At 40.0% G+C, this 24,084-nt stretch overlaps 2 protein-coding genes across 9 annotated transcripts in view; both read right to left on the reverse strand.

Annotated features, from left to right (window-relative positions):
• DNAJC6 (DnaJ heat shock protein family (Hsp40) member C6) overlaps nt 1-24,084 on the reverse strand; it is a 178,067-nt gene that overhangs the window by 78,032 nt on the left and 75,951 nt on the right. The gene's annotated exons all lie outside the window — the stretch shown is intronic.
• On the reverse strand, nt 22,257-23,643 carry LOC108313221 (PRELI domain containing protein 3B-like). Its single transcript, XM_037743104.1, has one exon. It carries the CDS (start codon nt 23,289-23,291, stop codon nt 22,980-22,982), a length of 312 nt encoding a protein of 103 aa, XP_037599032.1. The 5' UTR covers nt 23,292-23,643; the 3' UTR covers nt 22,257-22,979.

The following is a 24,084-nucleotide window of genomic DNA, read 5'->3' on the forward strand; positions in this document are numbered from 1 at the left end:
TTAAAGCTGAGTAAGGGGGACATGGGTTTCTGGTTTCTACCTATGTTTCCCCTTTGTATGTTTTTGTATATTTGAATTTAGAAAACTATATATATTTATGTACTACATACATTATGTACAATGTTGATATGGTTTGGCTATGTTCCCACTCAAATGTCATCTTGAATTGTAGTTCCTATGATCCCCATGCGTTGTGGGAGGGACCCAGTAGGAGGTAATTGAATCATGGGGGTGGTTACCTCCATCCTGCTGTTCCAGTGATAGTGGTGAGTTCTCACAAGATATAATGATTTATAGGAGACGTTTCCTCCTTTTGCTCAGCACTTCTCCTTGCTGCTGCCACATGAAGGACATGTTTGCTTCCCTTTCTGCCACGATTATAAGTTTCCTGCAGCCTCCTCAACCATGCTAAACTGTGAGTCAATCAAACCTCTTTATAAATTACCCAGTCTTGCATATGTCTTTATTAGTAGCATGAGAACAGACTAACACAAATGTATATAATGTTTTTATACACTCACATATAAAGAGGTATAATAAACCTTTTCTCACTACCAATGGTGCTACCAGCCTAGTCTAAGCCAATCACTTCTCATCTGAATTATTCCAATATCCTCTTCACTGCTGTCTCCGCCTCCACACTTGCCTTCCTAAGGTCTGGTTCATAGAGGGAAACAAAAGTGTTCTTTTAAGAAGTAAGGCAAATGTTATTCTTCTACTGAAAATTGTCCAGTCATTTCCCATCTCGCTTAGAATAAAAACCAAAGCTCACACAATGGGCTACAAGGCTCTATAGGAACTGGCCTCTGAACTCCTCTCACTTATCTCCTACCTCTCTTCCTGTGTCTTTGCTACAGCTACACTGCTCTTCTATTCCACATGTCCTTGCCTCAGGGCCTTTGCACTTACAATTCCGCTATTCCCCAGAGAGCCACGTGGCTTCCCTCTCCTCACTTCCTATTAGTCTCTCCTTAAATCAGAGACACTTTCCTGATCACCCTATATAAACTCTTAGCCTACTCTTTTTTCTTCATGGTTCTTTTTACCTTGAGGGTTTTTTCTTTTTCCTGTCTCTATCTACTACAAAAGAAGCTCCATAAAAGGACAGACATAGTTGATTTGATCACTGTTATTTGCCAGATTATCTGGTTCAAAACATATTGTTAATTCTGACCTGAAATTCTGAATTATAAATTGGTCAGCAATACTGCACAGGGTATTTACCAAAGGGTGGTAGGATAAGCAAGCACATTATGGAATGCTTGTATGCCTCTTTAAGACTTTGAATTTTATCTTTAGGTGATGAGAAGTTTCAAGCTCATAATATACTAGGCCTTCAAATTTTACCGTCATTGTTACCACCACCATCATCTTACAGCATGGGAGGTTATGGGGTAAGAATGGGTAGATACAAAGGAATCTGAGTCACCTTGTTTCCTCCCACTCTTCCCATAGGTAAAACCCAAATCCAACCCACCTTTCTTTTTTTTTTTTTAATAATTTATTTACTTTTTTTTTTTTTAGAGATGGGGTCTCACTATGCTGCTCAGGCTGGAGTGCAGTGGCTATTCACAGGCATGAACCTCTTACTGATCTGTTTCCAACCTGGGCCAGTTCACCCCTCCTTAGGCAACCTGGTGGTCCCCCACTCCCGGGAGGTTGCCATATTGATGCCGAACTTAGTGCCGACACCCGATAGGCACAGTGCATTACAGTCCAGAACTCCTGGACTCCAGCGATCCTCCAGCCTCAGCCTCCCGAGTAGCATGTGCCACCAAGCCCGGCCCAACCCACCTTTCTACACATCCACTAATCTTTACTTAGTACCTTACTTGGTTCAGGCCATTTCCATCTCTAGCCTCCTAACGGCTTTAGACCCCTCCAATCCTTTCCAGAGGGTTGAGGCACATTGTTAAAATACAAGTTTTATCTTATCACTCCCCTTCATAGAAACTTTTAGGCACAGGGTGACATGGTTTAAAAAGCCTTGAATGACCTGGGAACTGCTTCTCTTCCCATTCTCACCTCCTGCATTCCTCCTTCACCCATCTTTGCCCCAGTCCCAGGGAAATTGTTTGCAGTTCTCTCAACAACCCATTGCTCTCACTTTCTTCTGGATCATTGCACACATTTTTCTCGGTATGCAGTGTCTCAAGAGTATTTTTGCTGTCTCCAGCAACAATTCTGTATGTTGCACACATTACATTCTGTGCTTTATCTCAAGAAAGCCATTTTAAAAGACCTCATATTCTTCCCCACTTTGCCAGAGGCTGTCAAGCTTAAGGATTTTGTAGCCCATGTTCTCCTACTTCTCCTGTCAAACATGGTTACATGTTATCTTGCAGTTTGTGTATCTGCCTACAAAATTTTGCAAGTATAATCTCATCTGGGCATTTTTTTCTTTTGACAGTTTTGTTATCACCCTCTCCAAAGAAGGGATAGTTACATTAACCTAACAACAAATTTGCCATCTTTTTCTCAATTATGTGATCTAAGAAATCCAAAAATATCTTCAGTAGAACTTTTTACAGTAAATGAATTGGACATAGATATGGCTGAAGTCTTGGTTACTTTGAAAAATAAATTTATTTATTTCTATTCATAGCTATGCTTTTTACTTTAAAAGGCCATGCAAACAACCTACAAATCCTTAATAATGATTCTCCAGGCTCTGCCTTTGACATAATATAATCAAACATAGGGCAATATTAAAGACTAAAACTTCAGAAAAAAATCAAATAGTCACAAGGAATTCTGGGCTGAGGGACATTGTAGAGAGCATTATTAGGGTTAGGATGAAACAAAATTTGCAGTTATTTTCTCAAATATTTGAAGCTATATCCATGGAGGAAAAAACTCCTAAGTCATTGTTCTGAAGATGGCACTGATGCTTCTTAAGGTTTTAAAGCTACTATGTTTTCAGAAGTTATGACAATTTCTATAATAACATATGGGTTGGAATCCTGATTCTGTCACCTGCTTGCTATGCTGTGACCTTGGGCAAGTTACTTAAACCCTTTGAGCCTCAGTTGCCTCAGCTGTAAAATGAAGATAATTATATCCAGTTTATAAGACGGTTGTAAAGCTGAAGTAAAATGATATCCATACAAGTACTTTATAAACTAAAAATAAAGCAGTGATGGTTTTTATTCATGGTTAATGCCAAAGAGCAACGCAATCAGAAGATCAAACTCCCCTCAGAACTTCAGTTCTCCATCTAAGAGTCCATTTATTTCACCAAGCTGTTATTCATATTGTAATTAGAAGCATATCCAAAGATCTCTGCTGAGCCCAGATGAGTAATAAGGCCAAAATGTACTATTCAATTCCCACTGTTAATTTGGGGGATAGTGTTCTTTTTGTTTGTTTAAAAACACTTCTCGGTATGTCAAAATTCTTAATATGAGTAGGTGATTTAACATTAGATTGAGAACCCAAATGCCCAAACTGTAAGAATGTACAATCTGCTAGTGATGGATGCATTGTGGCCAGTGAAAGCACATCTGAGAGTCTCTAACCACTGTAAATAAAAGAATCTGCCATTGTTCTCGCAACAACTCAACTCCTCTGCCAACAGAACATCCTTTGAGAATCCTCCAATTTTCTGTAAATCCCATGTTTGAAATTCTGATATAATCATCTAATTTCCATTCTCTAAGTACTTAAATGGATGTTATGAGTAAAGAGTGACTTAAATATTTTTATAAACCACTGCTAATATCAAAAACATCACTGGTATCTTATGTTCAAAGCCTTTGGGAGACCTCAAGAGAATTCTGAGGAAAAAAAAAAAAAACACTGTCAATTTAACCACTTCCTAAGGTGAGTTTAATGAAGCAAAAGAGAATAACACTTCACCAAGGACATTAATCATTTTTCCAAACATACCTAAGCAAAGTAGATTTGACAAGTGTGACAGCACTTACTCCTAGCATTATTGAGGCCTGTCCAAAAATTGCCATTGATTCAGGGGAGGGGAGTCATTGCTGATTATGAGCTTCTGCCTCCCCTTCTGTGACAAATAAATTCCAAAATATGTAACGCTCAAACAAGACATTAGTTTATTTTTCTTTTTCATTTCTGCACTTATGGCATTTGCTTTAGTTATCCTCCTACTAAGAACCTCTTCCTGACTATTGGCATAATCGATTCCTTCTCATCATCCAGAAAGGTGCCCCACCACCCAATTCACTAAACATTTATTATTCGTAAATATCAAGGTTTACAGTGCCCCTTCCTGTGGTCTACATATCCTGATTTGGGGTTGGAAAAGACAGTTAACCATAGAGATATCTTTTCCTCACTGAGTGCCCATTGTTAACATTTGTATTCATAATCCACCTGCCATATTGATAGCAGGAAAAATAAAAATTAGAAAGCAAAGCTATAAGCAAAAAAAAGTCCAGAAAAGCCTATGATCAATCATAGCCTACAATCTTTAACCAGACACAGCAAGGCTGGCAAACTCAGGCCTAGAACCAGGTCCCAGGTCCCAGGTCCCAGGACATGCTGAGAGATTCCAGTACATGAAGAAATTGAAGTCCAGGCCCCTCAGAGTAATGAACACGAGGCAGCAGGCAAATTAAGATTACCAGCTTGGTATCAGACCAACGTGGAGCCAAATCCCAACTCGACCATATGTAGTAAGTCCCGTGGTATCTCTGTGCCTCAGCTTCCTCATGGGAAAGAAAATAAACCAAGAGCACTGCTAACAGCAAAATGGAATATGGGGACAATGCCCTTTGTCAATTTGGTCACCCAATATTTTGTCTGACCTGAGGTCATACTCAGCAAACATAGTATAAAAGCCATCCCTTCAATTTGGGGCTCATAACCTATCTTAAACAACATTTGTTGCTCAAGTTATAATTAGAAATGTCTGGTTATTATGAGGAACATGAGAGGGATTTATGAAGTGTTAGTGAGCAACTCTGGTCTGTCTGGCATCAAAGTGAGTGGGCAATGACCTCAGGCTCCAGTGTACTAAGATAAAACGGTGGCAGCTTCACCCTGTACTTGCTGTACAACCTTGAGAAGTTATTTCATCTCTTTGGAAAATTTGGTTTGTAAATTGGGAATTAATAATCATACCTGCCCCTAGGATTCATCTGAAAATTAAATAAGAGAATGCACATTAACATATGCCTAGCAATTAAATAGTAAGCCCCAAATAAATGACAGGTATTTTTACCATTGTGACCTCCACACTAAAGATTCTGATTTTCAGTCTTTCACAGAATCCTGAGAATTTCTGGGAGATCCTGCTTTGCCAATTTTCCTAGAAATGGAGCTTCATAAATCAGGGAAGCCAAAGGATATAGAGAACCAACCAGGACCTGTTTTTCTGGAGCTGAAACAGAAGGAGGGGTACGGTAGAGACTGCTATTTGCCAACCAAAATCCAATCTCCCCTCCTTGTTCTTCTTAGGAATATTTTTAGCTGGTTATGTGGACTACCAGAATAGATGACTACATTTCCCAGGCTTCCTTTTAACCAGGTATAACCATGTAATTAAGTTCTGACCAATGGGATGAGAGTGGAAGTGAGACTGCAACTTACAGGCTGTTTCTTAGAGAGGAAAGATAAGCCATTTCCTCGCCTTCACATTGGCTAGAAAAAGAATGTTTGGTTGGCCATCTTAGATATGAGGAAGAGAGTAATACCCTAAGGATCAAAATGCAGCATGATAAAAGCAGCTTGGCACCCTAGCTACTTTATACAGCATCCATTCCAGATCAGACTTATATGAGCAAGAAATAGGCTTCCATCTCCTTAAGCCACTGTGATGATAGCCTTTGTGACATGCAACCAAACCTCTAGCCTCATAAATATTGTAGACAATGGGGACAAGGAAAAAAAAGGCAGAAAATGGTAAAGGAATGCAACATGTCCCTGGTATATAGTGGCATCTACATCATTTTTGGCATATTTAAACTCTGTTGGACTCCACGCAATCAACCTGAATTTGAAATATTGAGGTCAGCTTCAAGAACAAGAGGCACACAGGCCAACTGGAGAGTGTCCATACGGAGACTAGGTAATGAAAAGTAAAGAAAACCCATCTCATGAGGAAAGACTGGAAGGGCTAAAAAGAGAAAGAGGTAAGATTAGGTTTCAAGTAACTCAAGGGCAGTAAGTTAAATAGGACTTCTCTCTTTGCACTCAAGTTTCTTCATCTGCAAAATAAATAGGTAAACCCAGAAAAAATCCCTTTCAGGTACGCCACGAGGGATCTATAAATTCAAAAGAATTTACATTGCACCAAGGGACAGAACTACAAACCACCTAGATATAGCACTGGGAGAGTGAAGGGCAGACTTCCACTGAACATCAATAAACATCCCAGCAAGGTTTCTTGTCCAGCAATAGAATAGCTGCCTTCCAAAGTCCAGAGCTACCTAACTAGAAGGGTTCGATCAGGGACTAGACTTGGATACAGGTCCCTAGAGGATGTGCTAAGTCTTGGAAGAACCAGAAACTTAAAACAGCTCCCTAGAGATGCACCCTCTTGCAGACAGAGCAAAAACGTGAGCGTTGTAATAGACAGTTTTGTATTTGAATCTATTTCTGCCACTAATCTGGCTACATGATCCTGAACAACTTATTAACCTTTTTTGAGTCTTGGTTTCCTCATTTTTTAAATGGGGATAGTAAAACATAACTTGAAGTATATTTTATTATTTATAGGAATATTTTTAATGTTTTAATAAATATAATAAATATAAATGCTTTAATAAAATATACTTCAAGTTATGTTTTACTATCACCATTTTAACCCCAGATGCTCTCTGGGTCAGCTGTAGACATTGCCTCTTTCGAACAGAGCTGAAGCTATTATAGTATATATCAAGCACATTGCACAATATAGGCTCATAGCTACTTTTAGTAGTCATCTTAATCATCTTGCTGACTTTATAAATGGAGGAAAAGAAAAATGTGACAAGCTCAGAAGATAAAATTAGTCATCCTGGTAGAAGCATCAGCAGGTAGAAGGCTGGAATTTGTGGACTGGGCAGGTAGTTGCACAATCAACATAAACAAGGGCTTGGCGCAGAAATGCTGTGGTTGAAGTGCAGGCAGGATCAAAAGCCACTCACAAGGTGGGAAAGGAAGCAGAAGCAGCAGTTGCAGGATCATCAGACACTGGGAAAGGACCCTTATCCAGACCTCCATCTACCCATTCACTATTTATTCATTATCTTTGAGCAATTATAAAATGAGAAAAGTGCCACAAAGAGGAAAATGCAGAGCATAATCGGGGCACAAAAAAGAAGTACCTTACCCAGATTTAGACAGTCAGACAAGAGTTTCCAGTGGACATGATATCTAACTTGAGACCTGTATTACCAAGGCAAAGGTGTTTGAGGGCAAAGGGTGGGGAGACAGCTCAAGTTGATGATGTACTGGGAGGATGATGGAAAATCATAAAACCTCTCCCACTTCTCCTCTAAAATTCCTACATTCTGAAGAACCAAGAAGACTGCTAAGTCCTTCCCAACTCTAAGGTCCTATTACGGCCTCAGATGCAAAAGCAAAATAAAAGAAATGCCCTACCAATTGAGGTCAAGCAATTTAAAAAAAAAATAGTGGCAGGTGTGGATGGCAACATGGGGGTTCCTTACGGTTTTGGAACTGTTTGGTACCTTGGCTGTGATTCGGGAACTCACACAGTTGAGAAAATAGTGTAGAATTTAACATACACACATGCGTGCACATGCAAATGAGTACAAGAAACTAGGGGAATCTCAGGTAGAATGAATAAATGTCAATATCCTGGCTGTGGTATTACACTAGAGTTTTGCAAAATATGCCACTGAGAGAAATGGGCAAAGTTTACAAGTATCTCACTGTACTATTTCTCACAATTGCATGTGAATCTATAATTATTTCTATAAAAATTTCAGTTACAAAAGTAGATTCAGATAAAGAACATAGTTACATAAAATTGCAGTTATAAAATAGAAATTCATCATTGAAATTTTAGCAAAATACATTTAAAATTTGTTAATGACTGATATCTACTACCGAAATATTGTTCTGTAATATTTTGATAGTTTCTTCATTTTTGGACTAGTATACATCTTTACAATAATTCTTCTATGCAAATACAAATATATATATGTACATGTTTATGTAGTTTAATTCAATGTATAAAGATTGTTACTTGTTTATACTAGTAATTTTATACTTTAAAGATCTTCCATCATATTAAAAATTTCTTGAGCTGGGCATGTTGGCTCATGCCTATAATCCCAACACTTCGGGAGGCCAAGGTGGGAGAATTGCTTATGCCACAGTTCAAAACCAGACTGGCCAATATGGTGGCACCATCTCCACTATTTAAAAAAAGCAAGTTTTTTGAGTTGGTAACACTATATAGGCATATCTTAATTTTCTAAACCAATCCTATATTTGGAGACATTTTAGGCAGTTTCAAGTTTTTTTCTATTATAAATAATTCTGTAATAAATTAAATCAAACTGGTTGCCAACTTTACTGAGTTGAAAGAGAACAAGTTACCAGATACAAAATGTTGAGTTAAAATGGATCTTAGAAATCACTTGATCGAACAATTTCGCTAAAACAAACATACACCCACACATAAATCATTTTATAGTTATGAAAATTATGGGCCTATTCTCACTTTAGGATGTAAGGACAATGTACAATTCCAAAAGTTCTCTATTTAAAACAGAAAAAAAAAAAAGCATGAGCCGCCAACCTTGCTCTAAGTCACTTTTGATCTTGTAGAATCAAGTAGAAAAAGTATAAGTGGAAAAAACTATAGAGAAAACAACTAAAAGTTTAAAACGTGATAGATATGGTTCATATTCCCATTCTCTATGACCTTGGGGAAACAGTTTAACTATTTTAATTTTATGTCTTCATCCATAACTATACCTTTATCCATAACTATACCTTCCTCCTTCCTAGGTCCTCAGTAAATATTTGCTATCTAAATGAATGAATGAAGCATGGGCATATGCAGGGACTCAACTGCTCACTGTTACTCAAACATGCAAAGTTCTTCCAAGCTTCTAGTTTGGAATGTCCTCCCCCATTTCCCTCTCCACAAGGAAATCTTGCCTACATGGCAAAGCCAGCACTAATGTTCCCGTTCAAGAAGCCTTCATCAACCCACTTCCTTACTTTTTGCCTGTACTGTCTATCTCATACTTTGTTAAGTTACATAGACCTTCTTCCTACTGCTTGTAAAAGAGCGAGTTGAGGGCCAATTTTCCTCCTTTTTCATCTTTGAGTAGGGCTTTACCAACCATCTCAACACGAGACACGCTCCTCACATGCCCCAGTCTGTCTACAGCTTTGGATGAGAGGCACACAAATAATACCTATATGTGTAATTGGATTCTTTCCTCCTGGAATTTAGAATTTGGGATTCAGAGACAAATGATCATTGAGAACTGGTTGCTTTAAGCAGTGGCACAGAAACTCAGGACCTTTGAGGAAGCCACAAACACAGAGAAGACAATAAAGCTTGTCTTCAGAGACAGTGAAGGGCAGAGCAAAAGCACAGGACGGGAAACAAGAACTATGGGACAGTGGAGAGGGGGCTTCCAGGAGGTGCTCACTTCTGGGGTACCTGATGCATGTGGGCTGGCTTCACTGCCCCTGGGCCCCAGGAATTACTCTGTGACTTTGTAACAACTCCCTTCCTTTAGTTTGTAAGTAATATGTTTTAAATAGACTTTTACTAAGAAATGGGTAAAGACTACAATGCTTTTTTCTCCATCCCTTTATCATTCATTCCATTTCTTCCTATGAAAATACTCTTGCCGGGCGCGGTGGCTCAAGCCTGTAATCCCAGCACTTTGGGAGGCCGAGGCGGGTGGATCACGAGGTCAAGAGATCGAGACCATCCTGGTCAACATGGTGAAACCCCGTCTCTACTAAAAATACAAAAAATTAGCTGGGCATGGTGGTGCATGCCTGTAATCCCAGCTACTCAGGAGGCTGAGGCAGGAGAATTGCCTGAACCCAGGAGGCGGAGGTTGCGGTGAGCCGAGTTCGCGCCATTGCACTCCAGCCTGGGTAACAAGAGCGAAACTCCGCCTCAAAAAAAAAAAAAAAAAAAGAAAATACTCTTTCCAACTTTATCTGAAATGTTCAAATCCTATCCAACCTTCAAGACCTTAACCTAACCAAGAAGGGGCCGGTCTCTACCTTCTCTGAACTCCCTCATAGAGCATCCTGTCTGTGCTTGGCACACATACATCAGAGCTATTCCTATCTTGCCTTAGCCCCCTTTTAAATCACTTCCTCTCTCTAGGCCTCAGCTCCCTCACTCAAAACGAGTAGACCGGATGAGATTGCTGGGTGGCAAACAGGGTTCTACACAGTCCCAGGTTCTGTCCCAGACAACACTGTTGGGGGAAGGGAAGGGAGTGGTCCCAGAAAGCAGTGTCCAGACTCCCAACCTTCCTTTAACAAGAGCTGCTGTTTTCAAATACAGTCATGTGCACATAATGGTGTTTAGGTCAATGGCAGACTGAATATATGACAGTCATCCCATAAGATTATAACAGCTGAAAAATTCCTATCACCTGGAGATGTTGCACCCATCGTAACATCTCAGTGCAATGTGTTGCCTTTTCTATGTTTAGATATTTTGATGCATACATACCATTGTGTTATAATTGCCTACAGTATTCAGTACAGTAACATGTTGTACAGGTTTGTAGCCTGTGAGCAATAGGCTATACCCTACAGCCTAAGTGCATAGCAGGCTATACCATGCAGGTTTGTGTAAGCATACTACATGATGCTTGCACAACAAAATCGTCCAAGGATGCGCTTCTTAGAACGCATACCTATATTAAGCTATGCATGTCTGTCTTTTATATACTCAGAGTCTGGGTAAGGCTATATTGAGAAAAGGAATCTAGTACTAATCAAACCTGAAACTACCAAACTAGAAAAAACATAAGGCTCCAAGATTGTGTAGCAGTAGGAGTCATACAGTATAAATAACCAAAACAAGAATGCAAATTTCATTGAGCTAGATACTCTTCTAAACATTCTGTGTTTATCAACATTTTAATCATCATACAATCATATGAGGTAGATATTCTCAACTCCATCCTAAAACAAGAGGCTAAATCAGATAAACTAGAAGTGGCAAAGCCAGGCTTTGAGCCCAGGCAACATAGATCCAAATCTGAGTTCTTAACCACAATACTATACTGTCTTCTAAGCTCCTTTAAGGGGAGATATCTTAGCTTTTGTTTACTTTCCTTTTTTATCCCACACAGCACAATACTTGGCCTGCTGGTCATTTAATAGTGTTTGCTGAATTAATAAATACTTGCATGAACAAAGGAGATATATCTTGGATCCCATGGAAACTGAGACAAACTTCTAGGACCTCAGCTGCCTCCAGGTGATAAATTTAGCCAAACAGCTCTTTTATAACTTACATGCTTTCCACACCATCTTCCTGAAAAGCAAAGGACTTCCTGCAGCCTGGTAGAAATTCCTGTAGGGTATGGTTTAATTTTTAGGGCCGACCACTAAGTGCCATTAGCTTGATTAGTCCATAGAGGTGTACTTCACCAGGATCATTATCTTCAGCTCACATTCAATATATTCCCTATATCAGGGTTTCTCTACCTCAGGCACTATTGACATTTTGGGCAGGAAAGTGCTTTGTTGTGAGGAGCTGTTTTGTACACTGTAGCATGTTTGGCAACACCCTGGCCTCTACACACTAGAGGCCAGTAACAGTTCCCCCCACTACTGTGACAACTAAAAGTGTCTCCAGGCATTACCAAATGTCCCAGCAGGAGGGCATGAAATAGCCCCTCATAGACAACTGCTGCCTTACATGAACTAGCTTTTATACAAACACTGGGAAAACAATAAAGAAAAAGAGGCTGGGCACAGTGGCTCACACCTGTAATCCCAGCACTTTGGGAGGCTGAGGTGGGAGGACTGTTTGAGCACAGAAGTTTGAAACTAGCCTGAGCAATATGGCAAAACCTTGTCTCTACATAAAACACAAAACTTAGCTAGGCACAGTGGCATGCAGTCCCAACGATGAGGCAGACTAAGGCAGGAGGATCACTTGAGCTTGGGAGGAAGAGGCTGCAGTGAGCTGAGGTCATGGTACTTGGACTCCAGCCTGGGTGACAGAGCAATACCCTGTCTCAAAAAAATAAAAATAAAATAAAGAAAGAAAAAATTTATGAACAATCCCAGAATGAATATAACAAGACAAGGCTCAGTGCCTTATAAACTGAAGAAAGAAAATTCTCCACCTTGAAGAAACCTCAGGATAATAAAATATTCTCAACACTGCCTCACTTCACTTGAGCTTCAGCACAGCCAACATTTATCAAGTTAGCTACTATAGGGCAGGGAATACAGTGATCACTTTTCTATACCTTATTCCATTTGCTCTTCCCAACAATCTGAAAAGAAAGGCATTATCGGCCAGGCATGGTGGCTCATTGTGCCCAACCAATAAAGTCTATAATACCAGCACTTTGGGAGGCCGAGGCAGGAGGCTCACTTGAGCCCAGGAGGTCGAGACCAACCTGGACAATGTAATAGAACCTCATCTCTACAATTTAAAAATTAGCCAGGCATGGTGGTGCAGGCTTGTAATTCTAGCTATTTGGAGGCTGAGGTGGGAAGATTGTTTGAGTCCAGGAGGTGGAGGTTGCAGTGAGCTGTGATCATATCACTGCACTCCAGCCTGGGTGACAGGGTAAGACCCTGAAAAAAAAAAAAGGAAAAATGGCAGGAAGAAAGAGAGGGAGGGAGGGAGGGACAGAGGAAAGGGGAAGGGGAAGAGGAACAGGAAGGGGAAGGAAGGAATATTAGTCTGTTTTCACATTGCTGTAAAGAACTACCTGAGCCTGGGTAATTTATGAAGAAAAGAAATTTAATTGACTCACAGTTCCACCGGCTTAAGAGGAAGCATGACTAGGAGGCCTCAGGAAACTTACAATTATGGCAGAGGCAAAGGGGAAGCAAGACACATCTTACATGGTGGCAGAAGAAAGCGGAACTGAGAAAGGAAGTGCCATATCTTAAAACCATCAGTTCTCACTCACTATCACCAGAACAGCAAGGGAGAAAGCTGCCCCCATGATCCAATCATCTCCCACCAGGCCCCTCCTCCAACAAATGGGGATTACAATTCGACATGAGATTTGAGTGAGGACACAAACCAAACCATACTAAAAGGTATTATCTGTTTTACAAAGGAGGAAACTGAGGCTGAGAGAATGTAAATGACTTGCCCAAGGTCACAAAGCTAGTCAGCAATGTTAAAACTTGATTCTAGAACAACCACTGGCTCCAACTCCAATGCTTTCTCTACTGCTGTACTGCAGCATTCTACAAGAAAACTGGTAGCTATAATCAATGAAAAGCCAAGAAAGTAATAAAATTTTCTCATTCACACTTTACACATGAGACAAAAAGGCATATCCTAAATGTTAACAATGGTTATTCATGGAAAACAAGTTTATCTGTTCTTTTTATTTTTTCTTTGTGTTTTTCACATTTCCCAAATTGTTTTGCCTTGAATATGTATTGCCTAATAAAAAGTTATTCAAATTAATTTCTGAAAACAAAAATATTTCGCAGAAATATCAACCTTAAATGCCAGTTTCAAGTAAACCATTATCATCATTTCTCATGTATGAGTCTACATTAAGATTAAGAAGTTTGTCAATACTCAGCTTTGACAAGAATGCGGGAAAACAGGTAGTCTCATATGCTGTTAGAAACTTAAGTTAGTATAAGGTTCTTAGCAATAATGCAGGATCTATCACAATGTGAACTGCATATGTTCTTTCTCTCAGTAATTCCACTTCTAGAATTTTTCCCATAGGTATACCACATGTACAATATACAAAAATATATGCTCAAAGATATTTACTGCCTGTCAATAGAGGAATTGGGACAGTGGAATTCAAAACAACCATTAGAGAAAATAAGGTACCTCTTTAGGTACTAATATAGAAAGTTATCGGCCGGGCGCGGTGGCTCAAGCCTGTAATCCCAGCACTTTGGGAGGCCGAGGCGGGTGGATCACGAGGTCAAGAGATCGAGACCATCCTGGTCAACATGGTGAAACCCCGTCTCTACTAAAACTACAAAAAATTAGCTGGGCATGGTGGCACGTGCCTGTAGTCCCAGCTACTCAGGAGGCTGAGGCAGGAGAATTGCCTGAACCCAGGAGGCGGAGGTTGCGGTGAGCCGAGATCGCGCCATTGCTCTCCAGCCTGGGTAACAAAAGCGAAACTCCGTCTCAAAAAAAAAAAAAAAAAAAAAAAAAAAAAAAAAAAAAAAAAAAAAAAAAAAAAAAAAGAAAGTTATCTATGACAGTGTTAAATAAAACATCATGTTATAAAATAGCATGTATAGATGGAGTCTAGGATATACAAATGTATATTATATATATGATTGGATGCACATATATGTGAGTATGCAGGAATCCATGTCTGTGTGAGAAGTTAGAGAGAAAAAATGGATTTTTATTTTCGTTTTTATACTATTCTCTGAATTGTTTTAAATATTCTTTTCCTTATCATATATCACCGCTATAAACTAAAATAAGTTTGGAGGGGGTTAGTTTTTAAGAGCCAAGAGGCCTGGCTTTCATGCAATGGCTTGAAAACAAAGCAAGACATAAAATAGAGCTGTCTTCTGTTACAACTGCAAATGCTCACAAAACAAGACAGTGTGTGGAAGTTTCCCAGCCTCTGTGTGCCAATGAGAGGCATAATGGAGACAGTTCTCTCCTGGCACATTCAGAGACAAAGCCAGGCTCCTATCTCCTGTTAGAAGATTTTAATGGCTGAATTTTAAGACCAATAACTACAGTAAAATCCTGCTATACTTTCAAGGCAACCTAAACCAATCTCCCTAGAAATTAAACCCAACTTTTCCTGTCTTATCCCTCCAGCTTGTCTCTTCCAAAAGTAGCTAAAATTTCTTGGCTACAGGGCGCCCAAGATGTCAATTCCTCTTTTGAAAATCTCTCTCATGCCCCAATATGGCAGAAGACCTGAGTTCTGCTGCTAGTTTCACTGTGCATAAGCTCACTGAACCTAATTGAACCTTCTCTCAAAAACGTTTTGTAAATATCACCCACTTCATTAGATCATTGCAAGAGTTCCACATGATAAAGCACAACAAAGCATGTTGCTGGTGGGGGATATTGATAATGGGAAAGGCTATGTATTTGTGGGCAGGGGATATATGGGAAATCTTTGTACCTTCTCAATTTTGCTGTAAACCTAAAACTGCTCTTAAAAAAATAGTCTTTAAAAAATTAAATTTAGGCTGGGTGTGGTGGCTCCCACCTATAATCCCTATATTTTGGGAGGCCAAAGCAGGAGGATTGCTTGAGACCAAGAGTTCAAGACCAGCCTGAGCAACATGGCAAGGCCTTTTGTCTACAAAAAAATTAAAAATTAGCCAGGCATGGCAGTGCATGCCTGTAGTCCCAGCTATTTAGGAGGCTGAGGCAGGGGGCTTGTTTGAGCCCAGGAGTTTGAGGCAGCAGTGAGCTATGATTGCACCACTGCATTCCAGCCAGCTTGGGCAACAGAGCAAGACCCTGTCTCAAATAAATAAATAAATTTTTTAAAGGCTGATCTTAGCATTGAACAGTATAATTGCTGACCTCGTCTATGATGCAGAAATCCTGCCTATAATGTGAATACCTAGGAAGCCACCTCAAACTCTCTCTATGCAAGCAGCCAAACTGTCTCTTAAAAACACAACTCAAGCCTCATTTGTGGCCATTCCCTCCTAGTTCACTACACACCAGTTATATCAGGTACACACACCTTTCTACAAAGCTATCTCCCTTCTCCAGGTCTTTGCATTTGCTTTACCCAGAACATGAAATGTCCTACACTCCACTCTTTCTTTCTCCTACTTGTTTCTGTTTCTCCAGGGGTCAGCTCAACCATTATATCCTCAAAAGGGCCTTTCCTGACCATCCCCTGGAAGGTAGGTCTCGCGTCCTACTACCACCCTGAGTCATTCTCGGCTCACTCTAGCCCTCCATAGCATTTAGCATACCATAGAACAAGGTATCTTTGTTCACTGGTCATGCACTATAATCTAAACTCATAAGTGCCAAGATCTTATCTATCTTATCCTCTACTGCATCTCCCATGGCTAGAATAGTGGCAGCACATAGTAGGCAGCCAGGAGATATTTATGCAATGAATGAAGAGTATCAACTGCAAATGCATTCATTTGCATTCTCACATTTTGCCATGCCTATGAAAAAGGCCGGTCAGTATGACTTTTCTCATTTGAATGACTTGCCCAAGGTCACAGCTTGTAAATGACCAAGTCAGAGCTTACATTTGGAGCTCCTGACTCATAATTCCCTAGTACTCCCACTGCTCAACAGCCTCCACTAATTTAGACGTGGAAGGTTTGAAAATAGAGCAATATATCTAGGCTTCAGCAACAGGGATGGGGAAGAGAAAGATCTGCTTTCCTGCAGAGGTAAAGTAAGAGATATGGGGGGAAGAAATGGTAAGCTATTATCATATATTCTCAGGCTATGAATTAGTAAAATTCGTTCCTTCATCTCTATGAAATGCAGCTGCCTCCGGTACTGCAGCTCATGAAACCTCTCATCACTAAGTCACAGTATGGAAGGAACGCTTTCCTGATTGAAGCAGCAAGTGAAATTTTAGGTAAGCCAGATGCAACTGCCTAAATTGGAAAGTGACATGAGTCTTCACACCTTTTGGGCCACATGCAGCAGACTGAGAGCTAAGTCACATGCACACACATACCCCAAAACGACAGTCATCCGCACATGGCATGGGGCTTTACATATCCCAAGCATGCTGACTCACTGACTGGAGAGAAGGGAAGGAGAAGAGAGATGACAAGAGCAGACAAATAGGAGAGGCAAAGGAGAAGAGAGAGGGATGAGGAAGTTGAAGATGGGTGGGAAAGAGAAAGACAAAAGAAAAGAGGGAAAGACTGCAGAAGAGGAAGAAACTAAAAGGATAGGGTCAGGGGAAATGAAGACTATGATCCTGCTAAGATTTTTGCTGCAACGCTCAAGTGGTCAAACGCTGGTTACAAGACAGTCCTCAGTCCTTGAAAATGTCTAGGGTCAGGGTTTTTCAGAGAATTCTGAAGAAAAAAAAATTCTAGTTTCAATAATCATCTTCCAAGTTTCTCAGGTATTTGATTATTCTTGCTATGTCTCCATCACCAAACAAGGAACCAGAGCCCAGGGCTCTCCCAGTGAGAAGGGGCCACCCGACACCGACACCATCCTGGCCTTGGGCCTCAGGCCTGGACTCAGCCCAGAGCCACAGAGCTTCAGTTCTAGCATTTCTGCCCATTATCTTACTCCTCCTCAAGGCAAACACAGGGCCTGCTCCTGCCTCTCATCCCTCCACAGCACTCCCCTGGGCAACTGCACAGCCTAATGGGCAGTCTACCAAAAAGGTGAAAGCCTGGTGAAAACTTGTGCCAAGCTGACAGTATCCTCAGCCCTTCCACAGGCATGTTTATGGTGAGCTTGCAGCAGAGAAAAACAGTTGGTCACATTTTCCACTTCTGGCTAAGACTAGAAATACTACCTTCTCTCCTGCTGCCATCCAGGCAACTCCTGTACCTCACACCCTACCACTGGTTGGTTGTCAGTCTGTCATTCACCTGTGCAATGCTTCCCCAGGCTGCCTTTTTTTCCCAGTCTCACTGGAACTGCCCTGGCTAGGGCCTTTGTGGTTTCTCAGGTCATCAGCTAAACTGCCATTCGATTGTTTTCCTGGTCCTCCACAGGCCTGCTCTGTCTTCTAGCATACCCCTCCCCTTCCTCCAAAATCAAGCATGCCTAGGGCTCTGGAATCTGTGTTTTCTTTTCCTTTTTTTTTTCATTCAACTTTTATTTTAAGTTCTGGGGTACATGTGCAGAATGTGTAGGTTTGTTACATAGGTAAACATGTGCCAAGATGGTTTGCTGCACAGATCAACCCATCACCTAGGTGTTAGGCCATTATCCATTAGCTATTCTTCCTGATGCTCTCCTTCCCACTACCCCACCCTACACCCTGACAAGCCCCAGTGTGTGTTCTCTGCCATGTGTCCATGTGTTTTCATCTTCAACTCCCACTTATAACTGAGAACATGTGGTGTTTGGTTTTCTGTTGCTGCATTAGTTTGCTGAGGATAGCAGCTTCCAGCTCCATCCGTGTCTCTGCAAACGACATGATCTGGTTCCTTTTAATGGCTGCACAGCAGGGAATCTGTGTTTAATCAAGTAAATCTGATATAGCCAGGACACAGTTGGGAACCACAGGTGGGATTCATCCTTCACACAGCTGTCAATTATCTCCAGGATTCATATTTTGCCCTCTTTTCCCTGGGGCTGCAGTATGACTTTTGTAGGCCACAGGCACTTTTACCTTCATGGACCTATTCCTCTTAATAGGAAGAAAAAAAAAACCATATATTATAATGACTGCATTTGAATAAAGATGAATTCATTATTGTTGTGCTTATTTATTTTATTCTGGTTTTAAAGGCAATTAAAATGTAAATATTTTTGTGGACCCTAAAATTATTGTGCTTCCTAGACACTGTGCCTAGTAGATAAGTCAGCCCTAACTCACCTCTGTCCCCAAATCTTCAGTGGCCTTCCACTACCTGAAGAATAAAGTCCAGCCTCCTCAGCAGACTCACCCTGACCAGGGTCTTATCTTCCCAGCACCATCTGCTAAAGTACCTCCCACCCATCTGGGCTCCAGCTTCAGGCCTAAATACAATGCTGTCAACATACCATGCACTATGATGCCACTGTGCATTAGCCCGAAGCCCAAAACAAGTTTTCTTTCCTTCTTTCCCTATGGATTTCTGGCTCAAATATCAACTTCTACTGTGGCCTTCCTTAGTCTTCCTGGTTAAAATTATGGCTCCTTCTTCTGCACTCCTATAATACTTTATATAACTATCATTACACTATTTATTCACCCTACCTTTTGTCAAATATCTCCAATTCTAATTGCACTTTTTGCACAGCATAACACTTCTAAAATCAGGAAGTGGCTTACAATGTATGCCAAACACACTTGCCAGCTACCAGGTAGAGCACTACACCACAATACACCGAAGGTGATTTTCTGCACATGCAAACTCGACACTGCACAGGAGGCACTGGCTCATCTGCTTGCTTCCTTGGTGGTGATATTTGCACTGCTAATACCATACACATTTGAATTTGAATTTAAAGTTTCTCTCTCTAGTACATTTAAAATTATGTTCTGATGTATTATTGAAATAAAAAGATATTTTTGCATCTAGACTATGGCCTGTGATATCTCAGATAATGCAACTAAAGGTAGTAGAAATTGCCAGATCCCTTGGCACATGTTATGGAGCTTCCTAATTCCTTGGACCGTGAAGAACAACTTCTCCTCAGATACTGAGCTACTCTGTCAAAAACTTTCAAGTAAATTTCAGCAATAGCTGTTTAATATACAATAACTGTAATTTAGTTTTTTCAGAGTTACACATTTTGCAACAAGGAAATGCATTATCTAAACTCCAGGATTCTTCATCCATCTCAAACACAGCTTTTTTCCAAAAGGAGTTCAAGATGGTGAGCATGGATTATAAAAAGCAATAAGTCAGCAGAAAACTTATATACCACTATAGACAGCCAAATATGATACAAAGAACTTTTAATATTAAACCCGAAAATGGCTAAGATTAAAACTTAATGATACTGATTAAGAAACACACAGATCTATAGATAAAAGTAATCTATTGTTAGTTCATGAAAAAAATTATACACATTTTAAGTTCCCTTTTTTTAGCTAAACAAAAGTTAGCTTTATGATAAATCATACAGTAAATTTTATTTGTTGGTTGAAAAAGCACTGTCTTTTGGTAAGCTAATTCTTTCTTGACATGTCTGTATTAGAAAACTGTTAAGGGTCTAAGCTATACATTAATCATCTTTCTTTCACTTCCAGTGCCTTTGTATATGAAAAAAAAAAAATGCTCATTACTGAATTGGTCTAGCTTTTGACCAACAGTTACATTTCTCTCAAACCTGGCCTCATTTCTATTAAAACCTAGCTGCATGCTTATTTTTAGATTTGGATGGGCATATTTCATTATGAATGCCCTTTTAAAAATTCAAAATGTGTTCATGCTTTGTGCATTCAACAAGCATTTATCAGGCTCCTAATAAATGCCAAGAAATGACAAGAATACAAAGGCAAATAAGACCCAGCCTTGCTCTGAACTTTACTTACAGGCTAGAGAGAGAGAGAGGCCAGGCAGCATATCACAACTCAACATGAGGAGAGTTGTGATAGGGAAGTACAGGCTGCTGAGGAGCATGGAGAATGACTATTGCATGCCGCTTGGAATTAAGGATTACCTAAGCCAAGCCCTGAAGAATGAGTAGGAGATAACCTGGAAAAGTGGGTATCCAGGAAGCTATGGGATAAGTTGGCCTCCACTGAGGGAACAGCATATGCAAAAACATAAAGACAAAAGTGCAGGCTGGGGAGGGGATCTACCAGTGGAGAGACAGCAAGTTTTGTTGGGCTCGTTTTCAGAGGTACCACAAAGGGCTTCTGATGTCCTGTTAACAATACCCTGGAATTTATCCTAAGAGCAGTGGGGATCCATTTTCATTTGCAAGATATTTTTCCAAAAAAATGTAATGCTGCATCAATTATATTGTTCTCTCAGTGCCATATCAAGTCTTAATCAGCTTTATTCAATGCTGGTTTTGCTGTCTCCTTCATTTCCAGTGTTTTTAAATTCTTTTTTCTTTCTTAACCCACATTTCAATTTTAGTATTCAATACTTCAAGGTTTCATTTATGAACACTTACTCCAGTTAGTCCTCTTAAGTTCATTTGCTTGCTGTGCATTTATGTTTAACAGGTAAGAGCTATAAATTACCAGCTATTTCAAAAAAGGTAACTAACGGCACCAGAAAATGAAAATTTATAGTTTTATCATTACATCAGAGTTTAAAAAATCAAGGGATAGGCCGGGCGCATTGGCTCAAGCCTGTAATTCCAGCACTTTGGGAGGCCAAGGTGGGTGGATCACAAGGTCAAGAGATCGAGACCATCCTGTCCAACATGGTGAAACCCTGTCTCTACTAAAAATACAAAAAAAAAAAAAAAAAAATTAGCCGGGTGTGGTGGTGCATGCCTGTAGTCCCAGCTACTTGGGAGGCGAAGCAGGAGAATTGCTTGAAAGTGGAAAATGGAAGTTGGAGTGAGCTGGGATCGTGCCACCCACTCCAGACTGGCGATAGTGCGAGGCTCTGTCTCAAAAAAAAAAAAAAAAAAAAAAAAAAAAGGAAAAGGATTTGTTTAAAAATCCCTTATTATTAGGGCATTACACCTTTCTCAGAACAAGTATAATTTGCAGAAATTATAAAAGGAAGATTTTCATCAAATATCAATTATTTAGCAATGTTTTATTTAGCTGAAATGTTATTTCACTTGAAAAAACTATTTCCAGTTACAAAAAAAAAAAAATCGGAAACCTTATTAAATTTAACCTGCTTTTACAAATGTCTTAAGTCCTAAGCTAAACAATTTGTAAGTAGGAAAATGATAATTTTAAAATAGTTTGTTACACTGTTTCTGTGGTTTATGTATTAACTGGTCTTTTTGATAGGCAGAAGCTTATCACACTAAGCACTGTAAAATAAAGGCAAGAACTAATGATCTGCTAGCAAAAATACTCTCTGTGCAACAATTGCAAATGTCAAAGCTATTATTTAGTGGTTGATAATTGCCTGCTACAAAATATAAAACGAAGTACATTTACTGGATTGTTTTTCAGCTTGCCACTGCCCTCTGACATACCAAATAAGGAATTCCCACAGACAAAAGCTGCAGTGCAATTCACTCAGTCTCAGACCAAGCCTCCCCTCACCATTATCCTTGTTCTTCCTCGCTGCCCCCAAATCCTGAAGGGGCACCATATTACTAAAAACTTTAAGTACCTGGGGTTTATGCTTCAGAGTAAGACATCATTTGAGTAATTTCAAATGATGTACAGCTCCTTCATGTAGAAAAAGATGTTTTGTGGTCACAATTACTTCAAAAAGTAATTATATTCAAATAACCTGACATATCATGCCTTAGCAATTACAAAAACATGATTTTGACACATGGCAATTTTTAAGTTATACAAATGTGAAATGCTAAAATATGTGAACAGCTGTTCTTCTGTTTAAGTTAGAGCACTGCAAAACTCAGTTAATGACTTTATTTTTTTCAGTTAACATAACCAGCCCAGGGTACAGTATACTAAATCACAAAGAACAAATCTAAGGAAGTGAATACCTTTACTAAGTTACAAACCTTTGACAAATCAATACAGTACTCTTTAATATAATGAAACCATACTTTTGTTGGAGTCAGGTTACTTTAGTGATAATTTTCACTCCAAAAATATTTAAGTACCAAATTAAAACACTGGTTAATGGTGGCTTATAGCAGAGCAAGTTATTTTACACAAAATATATTTTAAAACTACACAATTTCTCCTTTTAAGTGAGTTGCCTTGGGCAAGATGTTGAAGTGTACAGCAGCAGGGCAATGGGTGTCTATCGGAGGTGGCTCTGCTCTGTTCTGGGGTTGGTCCAAAGTCAGGTAGAGTTCCAACGTTTGAAAAGATTGAAAATTCTACCTTAAGGAGATTCATTATCAATACCAATTTCCAAGGAGTTCTTGTTGAATTTTCACAGAAATACTGGAACCCTCAAGATCAGATAGTAATTTCAAACAATATTAATTTCAGATGATCTCTTTTATTTAGAGGCCCTGCATCTGTTTTGATCAAGTCACATAGCCTTACACCAACTTATAAAAAAAAATCTATCTAAAATATAGTTGTATTTGTAAAATAACACATAAATATGTAGTCAGCTTGGAGAGACCTGGGGTACCCCACATTCTCTACCAACTTTCATGATCACTTCTTAGCAAATGCTGCTGCCCCTGGAGTCATTATGCTTCCTCTTCCTGAGGCTGTCAGTTCTTCAATCTTGGCATTTACTTTATGTATTACCCATTCCATTGCTTCTCGGCCTTTAACAGTGTTTGAGAATAACATACTTGCCATCAGACCTTCAAGGTAACTGCTGAGGCTAACCCCTTTCACGGTGATTACGGCTTCTTGAGTCAAAACAATTTTTTCTGGGTCCTGAGGATTTGGTTTGTGTATAAGTCTCTGATCTACTGAAACCATATTTGTAAATGAAATATTAGTAGAGTTAAGTTCCATTGTTTTCTCTACGGAATCAACTACAGAATGTTCGTGCACATATGTTTTCGTTCTTGCTGCACCACTAAGAATAAGAGGTTTCACAATGGAAGGCAGTCCCTACTGTGTGCTGAGAAATCTGTGGCTGTGCAACTTTCCAGAGGGATCTATATGTCTGTCCAACACATCAACTCCAACTACACTTAGATCCATAGAGTTTGGTTATTTCTGCATTGCAGCTGTTGTAACAATTTCCCACGAGTGGTCAAAGATGTGCTCTGACGTCCAGATCTCCATGGTGCCAGTGGCCTGAGCGATGTCCGGGTGGCGCCAGGGCACAACAAGGCCCAGAGGCTACACGGGTCCCCGCCCCGCCCCCAGCAGCCCAGCACCTTAGCCGGCGGCACAGCCCGCAGGCGCTGTCAGCCAGTGTTTTTAAATTCTTTAAATTTAAGTGAAGAAAACATATTTGTAGTTTCATGGGATTCAAAAACAACTTAACCCATTTTGGTTCTCTCAATTACTCCTATTTTTCCTTGCCTCAGAGAAAGAAGCAAATGAAAAAATTCACCACTAAATTCTTCATTTGCAATCTTATGGGCATTTCTCTATCGCATTTTACTCAATATAGAATAAGTAGAGCCTGGGCCGAGCGCGGTGGCTCACGCCTGTAATCCCAGCACTTTGGGAGGCTGAGGCAGGCGGATCACGAGGTCAAGAGATGAGACCATCCTGGCCAACATGGTGAAACCCCGTCTCTACTAAAAATACAAAAAATTAGCTGGGCATGGTGGCCGTGCCTGTAATCCCAGCT

Source organism: Cebus imitator, unplaced genomic scaffold (genome assembly GCF_001604975.1).
Source record: "Cebus imitator isolate Cc_AM_T3 unplaced genomic scaffold, Cebus_imitator-1.0 Scaffold135, whole genome shotgun sequence".
Lineage (NCBI taxonomy): Eukaryota > Metazoa > Chordata > Mammalia > Primates > Cebidae > Cebus > Cebus imitator.